We start from the raw sequence: 9,953 nt of genomic DNA, 5'->3' as shown, positions 1-9,953 counted from the left end.
ATTTTATTAATATTATTCCTCTAAATCCCTAATATATTGGCTCGTTCTTACAACATTTTATGATTAAATAATCCAACACACTAATAATACAAATATTACAACCTTGCACAAACAATAAAAACATCCCTCTCTTTCATTCATTCTTCTTGCTAAGGTTTTTCAACGATCTTTCTGTCTCTTTGATTTTTCCGGAAATTTTTGGGATAGAGTTGGAAAAACCCAAAAAAATTCGAGGAAAACCCAGATATTTTATTGCAAAAAAAGTCAATAAAATTGATCAATTATGTGTCCTTTAAGATTTATCTTGGTATTTTTCTCAGCGATTTTGGCTGGATTTTTGGCATGGAGATCATTTCGTTCTGCACCCGACCTCGATACCGCCTTTTCTGAAGATTTGGTAGCTGATAAACCTGCATCTTCAATGGATGATCACCAAGAAAGGAACCTTAAAATGGTAAACATTCTCTCTTTTTTTTATAATATTTTTTGAGCTTTTATTATTTTATTTTATTTCTATTTTTACCTTTTTTTTTCCTAAATTTTGGGATTTATTTTCAGATAATTCAAGATGGTTTCTGGGTTTTTGTTGACATGGCTAGTGGGAGATACTTGTGGAGAAATTTGAAGGGGGTGAAAGCAGTGGAGAAAGCAAAGAGTTGCTAAAACATCTCAATTTCATATCCTTGTATTTTTCACTTTGTTGAATTTGAGATTTTTTTTTTCTTTTTTTTTTTTCGGTGTTAACAGAGCCACAAAAACGATGATGTAGACGGTATTCAATCTCGCGTCATGAATATGAGTTACCTTGGAAGTTACCAAGAAATACAATTGTGTAAATTTAGTTCTGACTTAAAGAATCTGGGAATTTTCCTGTGTCAAATAACATTGTAATTGTAATTGTAATTGTAATTGGGCATGATTTCTGAAAAAGAGATTAAACCTAGTAGAGCTTTTAATCCAAAAATGTGACTATGTTAATTATCTTGGACTGATTATTTGGCTATTTTTCTGGGGTTTTGTCATCCAATATTTGGATTTGAAGTCAACCGACAGTTGGGAAAGATTGTTAATCACCCTTTTGTAGATTTTACAGCAGGGAAGCTCAATGTGTAAGTTGTAATTTGCTCAATGTATAAGTTTTGATTTTATGAACCATACATTATGCTGGAATTCTCATCAATGTCCGAGGTTAGACTATTAGATCAAATCCCGCCCTATGCATCCTGAAACTGCACCTTTTTAGTCGAGAAAATCCTAAAACGCCTACATACTATGACCACATCATCCAAAAATGAATACTTTGTATACATTACATGAGATAGCAAACGGTCACACCAGAAGCTTTTTATAGTTTTTGGTTCAGCGGACCAAAATGTTTCTATCTTTTTACAACACAAGATATGTACAATTGTACAGGACACAAGAAAAGTTGGATACTCCAAGCTTAGATCATCAGATAATTCTACCTTAGATCAACCTGTAGTTTAACAGACATGTACACAAGCACGAGGAGTGCGCCTTGAGGAACTGGTGCATAACGCAAAATATTGGATCCAACCCACATGGCGATGACCACAAGCGTGACTATGCTACTGCTATTTTTGCCACATATCCAGCTTGCAAGAGAGAGACACAAGGAAAGCAAAACACCGCCTTGACCACCCAATACCCAAGCAATCAGGTAGCCCATTTTATAACCAGCATCCAACTTTTCATCAAACCATGCTGTTAGGCTGCTGAAAATAAGTGATGATTGGCAGCCAAATGTTTTCATCAGAGTTATGGAGAGGAAAATAGACTGAAGAACTTCAAAGAATGAGCCCCTTTCTTCCTCAGCCTTTTCTTCAGGCTCTTCATCAGAATCAGTGTCGTCAAAGGAATAACTTTGTCCGCCGTCATCATATCTTTGGCGATATCTATCATTTCGCATCTTTTGCCTTAATTCACTCCATCTATGCATTATAAATTCATTTTCAAACTCGAAATCCTGATAAGTGTTTCTTTGGACAGGATTAGAGGTGTGCATGCCAGACTTGAGTACTCTATCATACTGAACCTTTGTTGCTTCATTAGATAGCACCTATTTAACAGAGAAAGCAAAGACAACTCGGCCATAAAATTTTAAAACTGAATACACAAAAGATGGGGAAAAAAAAGGAACAGACAAATGATTTTAGTCAATGACCATCAGGTTCAATACCAAACAAAAAAAAAAAAAAAAAAAAAAAAAGAATTAACACACAACCCAAAGGAGAGGGAAAAGGACTTGCTCACTTGGTAGGCGAGATGAATACTTTTGAATACTTCACCAGCTCGTGAATCCTTGCTAACATCAGGATGCCACTGCAACCACATACAAGACACTGCAATTTCTCAGTGAAATGAAAAGTATCAATTGATTCACAGTAATTGATACACCACAGATACTTATCAGCATCCCCTGAGGGTGAGATTTTTAAGAGGAAGCAAGCAATGGCTGACCTTTAGCATCACCATTATTTACATTATGAACATCAAAGCAGCAGAAGGCTATTTACAGTAATTGATAAACTATATTAGATACTTTCCGAGCCTCCCTTGGGGTGTGCTTTTCAGGAGGAAGCAAGCAATGGCTAACCTTCAACAGCACCAGAATTTACATGTAAAATAAATCATATGAGCATCAGAACATCAAAGGCAATTTCAGTGCTGAGCTCATGATGGACAATATACGTTACTATTTCTTCTAAGCGGCTTTGAATGAAACTACAGGCCATAGATTAGACCTTTCCTGGCTGCAGTTTGCAATAGACAAAGTATTTCTTTGAGTTATCCGCTCTATGAATGTTTTTCTCTAATGGAAAAATTAGTAACTTTTTCTTAAAAAACTTAGTAAAAACTACACAGATGTTGGCATGCTTCTCCTTGTCCAATCCTACAAATGGTCAATTTTCAAAAATTATCCTTAAAATACTTACCAGAAAAGATTATCTGGTCAAAGCATTAACTTATCCTGTTATGATTAATGTGCCTGGACTTTGATGTAAAAAATCAACTATGTATTCCCCTTAATTTGCATTACCAAATCAGGAACAATAAGAGAAACCAAAAAAAAATAAAAATATTAGTAATAGTAAGTGAATTACTCTGCATTTGAAGTATTATTATTAATATTGTTCAAAAATATCCAAAGTACATATCACAAACAACAAACTATAAATTATATTGTATTTTATGAGAGAATGGGTTATTTAAGGTCAACTCTTGGTGAGCAAGTTCCATGATACTTCCTCCATCACAAAATAATTGCACCATATTCCCTTTTAGGAAACGTCATATGATTGCACCATTTCCTCTTTGAGTATAACTTTTAAGCTAAAATAACAATGGTACCCTTCAAATATATTCGTTCTTTTATCTCTCCTCTCACCCTCTTCATTATTAAACTCTCTTTTTTTTTTTGTTTTTTTTTTGTTTTTTTTTGCAAGAAACTTCCTTATTAAAAAAAATCTGGCAAAATACTACCTTATAAACAAATTTTTTTGCAAGAAGATACCAGTTAACGGATTCTCATCGTTGACTTATAATTTGGCGTTGACTAATCATGTAATGGTGAGGGTGGTGTGAGTAGGGTAGGTGGATGGTGTTTTCAAGGAAGGCGGTGAGGGAGGATGGTTCTTTCAGGGAAGGCAATGAGCGTGGGTGGTGGTTTCACAAGGAGCGGTGAGTGTGGTGGTGATGGTAGTGACCAACACATGTTTAGTCAATGCACGTTTATTAAAGTCAACGATGAGAATCCAACAACTGGTATCTTCTTGCAAAAACATTCGTTTAAAAGGTAGTTTCTTGACATTTTTTTTTTTTTTTTTTTTTTTTTTTTTTTTTTTTTTTTTTTTTTGTGACAGTTCTTGACAGATTATTTTAATAAGGTAATTCTAACAAAATTTCATTCCCAATAACCATGGTTGACATCCAGTAACACCACCTACCCCCACCTCCTTCACCCAAACTTAACCACCACCATCCTTGTTAATTAAACGACCTTTCTCAAGTTCAAATGCCCTAATAACCAACGCCGACGATGCAACCGCAGTAGTCGGCGACATCAAAACCTTAGTCAAAGACCATGCTAGCTTCTAAGACAAGCTTGTGGAGCTAATTTCGTCGAAGTTCTACCTTCCGACGAACAATGAAGAAAAGTTTCAAGGATTATCGAAAGCAACGAAAAACGGAAGTGAAGCTTTAATCGATTGAGAGCATGAAGAAATCAAGACGTGATCGATTAGACACTGAGAAATTGTCGAAATCAACCCTACATTTGTTGACGGACACACTGGAGAGCAAAAAAATGGGTGAAGAAAGCTTCAGACGATGATGATAACACCGGTGGTGGGAGTGAGGAAGCGGTGGAGGGATGACGAGAGAGAGGAGAATGTTGAGGCTAAGGAGAAGAGGGAGTGAGTGTGGTGGGGTTGGTGAAAATCGAAGGTTATTGTATGTGGTGGTTGGGTTATGGTGGGTCAGTGGTTACGAGGAAGAAGGGCAGAGTAGTCTTTTTGACAACCACTTTTCCCTTTTTAAAATAATGTGCCGTTTAGAAATGGTTCAATTATTTTATTTAAGAGGAAGTGTGATGTTTTGCACTATGAGGGAATCAAGTGGGGATGTAGTAACTTTGGATGGTAAATTTTCAAAAAGCGAGTATTTTAAGTAACTTGCATGGCTTTTACATAAAAGATGGAGATATTGTACAGGATAAATCCGAGTAGACAAACAGAACACTGCAATTAGGTTATTGTCTAGCATCATATAAACCTCCCTTCCCCCCTGGTTTTTCAGTTCTGTGAAAATAAAAGACTAGCTAATCTGGCTTATCTCCCCTTAATTTTCTTATACTACTTTACTAGCTCATTCTCATATCAATTTCTTATTTGTCTATCTATTAACGAATGCATTCAATTGCCAATAAAAGTTGCTTACATGATGACATAAGTATTTTTGAAAGTTTTTGGAATGGCTTGCAACAACATCAACACATTCATTATATAAGCCATACTCAGATCTAGGAGTAGACTAAATATCCCCCACAATCACCGCAAACAAGAAAGGCATGGGAGAGTGATACTGTTATGCCCGAAACTGCCCAACCATGATGAAATTAGGAGGAGATCAAAATGCTAAGAAAGCCATAATAAGCTACTAGATTTCATCAGAGTTATTCTGACCTTTTGACCAAAAACTGGAGCATTGCCACAGCCCACAGTTTATCACTCTGATTCCCGTGCCTCTTCCTGGCCCAACACCCCACATACAAAGCTTTAATTGAAAAATTGCTACACCACAAATGACAGGAACTCGGAGTATGTTCTTTGACAAAAATAGTATAACTTGCTGCACATAGCACAACTTATTCACTTTAATGTGTTCATTAAGAGCACATTTGTTTTTAGTTTTTTTTTTTTTTGAGAGCCTCAAGAAACAGGTCAACTATATCACTTCATTTATAGGAGTTTGGTTCAACATTTTTTTGCTTCCAACCCATGCACTTACTCAATCAGACTCCCAACTCCCCCAATCTGACAGTGCTATCACTCGAGCAGCAATAAATACCATTAAAAAGGGCAATAAAAAAAAAAAGCACCATTACCACTCTATTCCTTTTCTATTCTATGACCAAAGACCTTTTCGGAGGAAATGATTAAAAATCTTCCTATTCTTTCACACCCTTTAATCATAACCTTTCCACTTCTAGCAAAAATCCAAAGATTTCTAAACCAAACGTGCTGAAATTGTTCATACTGCAGAGTAGAATATACAGTTCCAATTATATTTTTTTTCACTGCTTAGCAGCCAATTAAACTCAACTAAAGCATATCAATCAACAATCATAACACAATAGACGATTTCCAAATTCAATGACATAATAAAATCAAATGTACAAAATGATGAGCTACCACTTAAGTAGAATACAATCAGCACTTCACAGTTACAGATATGCTGCTGCTAGCCTGCTACGCATTTACCATAACATCAATTTAAGTCAACAGCCCGACAGCAAACAGATATGTAAGTCCCAAAGAAATATTGACTACACAAAGTCACTAAGTACAAACTACTGCTGGTTTTTGCTCCAAGGAATAAAGGTAATATATTAAAATCCTTCTCTTGACAAGATATACCCTCTTTCTTTTACTTAATCTTAACATTATTCCACCTTTCTACATGATTACAAGATCATGGTATAACATTATAATTCTCATCAATAACTCACTATTGGATACTCCCTCATATTGCTAATCTTATATTCTTTGTTATCGTTTCCAATGCACAAGTCAAAGCTACAAATCGAGAGGAATCTAACAAAACCCCAAGTGATTATTTTTTTTCTAATACATCAATGAGTACTCATATCCAAAGATGTGGCAATTTGACCTAGAACATTCCAACTAGATGCATCAACATGAAACAAAGTGAAAACTACAATCATCCCATGGCCATTGACAATAAGAAAAGGGTCCACTCAATACATTGAAACTCTAATTCATTCTATAAGTCTTCCAAATTGAAAGTTTGCATCAAGGAGCCTACTCAAGAAATGCACGTCTCCCTCCTACATACTTTGTTTGATATATAAACATCCAATTCTATTCTTTTCTCATTCTAATTACTCATCCAAGTTTCCATTAATTTCAAGCGCCAAGTTATCTATTCAACAAATAACACAAACGTTTGATCATTGCTATACCAATCCTATTGTTACAATTATTTTCAAAACATATCAACAAAAAGTATTTTTCAGAAATATCACTACTATTTCAGTTCCAAAATGAATGCAACAATTTGAGTGGCACACTTTTTAACAAACAACTTCAAACATTAAAACTCTAATCTTAATCCATGAAAGATATAATTCGTACATTAATAATTTAAAAAATATCTCATACATAACACGAGAGCCTGTATGTACACCCAGGGTCATTTGCTCATTTAATTTACAAATGAGTTAATATTATTTGCTCATTTGTTGAATAAATGAGCTAATGCCGGGTGTATATAACAAATTTTAATACAACACGCTATAAACTAATAAACTCAACCAAACAAAAAACTAGATGGAATGAATTCTAATCCATTCCAAATGATCCAACGAAACAACCCTTATATGTTAGTAAAAATGAAAACATTCATCAAAATTTGACAATCAAACTATAAAACCAACTTCCCAACTCATCATCAATTCATTAAATGAAATCAAATGAGCTTAAAATTCAAAAGTAAAAAAGAAGATACCTTACGCGCAAGAAGGCGATAAGCTTTCTTGATATCAGAGGAAGAAGCAGAAGAAGAAATCCCTAAAACAGCGTAGTGATTCTGCTGCTTTTTATTGTGGCCGTCAAATATTGCAGAAACCCAGAAAATATCTCTCCTCCGGCGTCTACCAAGTGGCCTCAACAGAAGCAAATTACCAGCGCCGCCGTATATGGGGGTCGAACTTGGCCATACCGTCAGTTGCCCAATTAGCATTTCTTGCTACTAAATCCAAGCTAAGTATGTTGATTTTTTTGGTGGGGTTGGGTAGTTTTCTTGTATTGTTCCATCAAAGTGGTTTTAGCATTGTCATTGAAGAAAGGTACTGTAAGAAAATTGGAATTTTGGGAGAGAAATAGCTTGATTATATGTTGGATTTAAACGAAATGGTCCTTAATCCACTTATGGACGGACTGTGGTAAATTGGTAATTGATTGAAGAGGTTGTGGGTCGGGTCAGGTGAGGTTGGGTTTTGGCCTATTAAGTTGGTTGTAGGGGTGTCTATTATTCGGATAAAAATCTAAATTAATCCAATTCAAATCAAATTAATACTTTGGATCGGATTGATTTATTTTGAAATTTTGGATTTTCAAATCGGATTGACTTTATTCAGATCTAAAAAAGCGTAATAACCGAAATATGAAAGCGTTATTTTATAAATAATTATGGTAATATTAATTATGTTAAACTATGTTACTATGTTTATGATTGTTTTAATATTAATCACTGTAGGCGTCGATCGAAGTGCACCTACGTTAAAGCATGTGGTGAATATGTTTGGCATTCATAGGAAGTGGGAATTGACATACGATTAGGGACAAGGAATATAGGGAGCCGCCAACAAGTTTTTAAGGAACTTGTAAACCGTTCACGGATCATAAAAGGCAACCACGAATAAAGGGACAACGATAGGCAACAACGATTGACCCGTGAAGGTTACACCCCATTCATAATCCATGAGATTACTAACTCCATATGGTTTGGAACCACGAAAGGAGGATCGGGGATGATGGTACGAAGTGAGTCATGGAGTCACATTCGCCCGTATTGGCCTCTACTCGATTCTTATTGCGAAAAGCATTCCTGCAATCTCAAAGGCATACAAACAGAGATTCAATTTGCTCCAAACTATTATTATGCTAAATTGGTTTAATATTAATGCAACCATAATTCTAAAATATCGTAATCACTTGATTTAACAACAAGATTAAAAAGGAACCTAAACCGGTCGTCCAAATTATCTTATTAGGCGTAATTTTCAATTACATATTTCCTTTAAAGATGCAATATGGTGATCATAATAATAAAAATAGAATAAACATTAATATTGGAAGCAATTTAACAATAATAGCGTTAGTCAAATCAAATATAAAATAACCTAATCATGATACTAGAATTAAAATAAAATAAGAGTAATTAAATTAATTAATTACTCACATTCTGCGCGTTCCTTTAAATTGCTACATCATGAATAAGTTATTAGTAATTTCAATAAAAAAATATAAAGCAAATAGAAATTAAATTAAATTAAATAAAAAAAAGTAGAGTTAATTTGGTCCAAACCTTCAGTTATTTGTACCTTTCACGCCTTGGTTTAAGGACGGAACCTCGGGTGTTGTATGGACTCCTTGGAGTGCTTAAGGGAAGAATGATGTAATTAGGAATATAGGTTTGAGGCTTAGAATATGAGAGAAAGAGAAGAGAATGATTTTCGGTGTAAAAAAGAGAAAGAGAAAAGGATTTGATGCCCCGAACTGCAGAAAGGAGGGGGTATTTATAGGGAAAATGGGTAAAGGGAACACACGGATAAAAACCCTAAAAAATAACACCGCTACACGGCGGAGAACACCGTGACACGGTGCCAGGCACCGTCAGACGAGGCACACTCCCGTGACACGGTGGAAAACAGGAGTGACGCGGGACATATTTGACCTACGGGAAGTGAAAACGCGTGAAGGGTTTACGAGGAAAAGACACAAGAAAATTCCGTGACGCGACACACGTACCATGACACGGCAGTGTCCACCGTGGCAAGGTACAGTACATCGTGTCACGGTATGGGAAAACACGGAAATTACACAGAAAAAACACCGTGACACGGTGAGAAATACCGTGTCACGGCAACAGGTACCGTAGGTACCGTGCCACGGTGGAATTTGAAGAAAAAGCTTCTAAAATAGCACTGTGACATGATGTTCAGTACCGTGACATGGTGCCAGGCATCGTCAGACGGGGCCCAATCCCGTGACACGGTGCTTTTGCACTGTGCGTGGTGATTCCAGTTTTTTACCTGTTTTTAAAATCATCATAACTTTTGATCTGTAACTCAGAATAAGGCATAAAATATATCATTGAAAATCTTATCAGTTCTAATTTTCAATCCAATTGGAATCGGGTCAAAATGATTTGCATATTTTAACATATGGCCGTTTTAGTGGAAGGGTGTCGGTTTTGGGCCGAGTTTAGTGTTTTGCTCATATCTTTTTCGTTATAGCTCGGAATTGGGCTTATGATATATGGTTGGAAATCTTAATTCAAGGCCTATCCAACCAAATAATAATTGGATCAAGATTACATATCTATAAAATCAGTTTCTCTCAGTTTGGCGATGTGGACACGAAAAGTGGATAACAAGTTATGGTTTAGGGAAATGACCTAGTGTAGAC

At 35.6% G+C, this 9,953-nt stretch overlaps 1 protein-coding gene across 1 annotated transcript; it reads right to left on the bottom strand.

Annotated features, from left to right (window-relative positions):
* Nucleotides 1-1,284: 1,284 nt before the first annotated feature.
* LOC145632161 (uncharacterized) lies at nt 1,285-7,664 on the bottom strand. The gene is made up of 3 exons (XM_081684463.1): nt 7,270-7,664; nt 2,275-2,343; nt 1,285-2,080 (listed from the first exon to the last, which is right to left on the bottom strand). The coding sequence occupies exons 1-3, from the start codon at nt 7,501-7,503 to the stop codon at nt 1,463-1,465; spliced, it is 921 nt and encodes a 306-aa protein (XP_081540589.1). The 5' UTR covers nt 7,504-7,664; the 3' UTR covers nt 1,285-1,462.
* Between the last annotated feature and the right edge of the window lie 2,289 nt (nt 7,665-9,953).

This window comes from Chenopodium album, chromosome 5 (genome assembly GCF_948465745.1).
Source record: "Chenopodium album chromosome 5, dcCheAlbu1.1, whole genome shotgun sequence".
NCBI lineage: Eukaryota > Viridiplantae > Streptophyta > Magnoliopsida > Caryophyllales > Amaranthaceae > Chenopodium > Chenopodium album.
The sequence above is the reverse complement of the archived record's forward strand: the minus strand, read 5'-3'. Positions and strand labels throughout refer to the sequence as shown.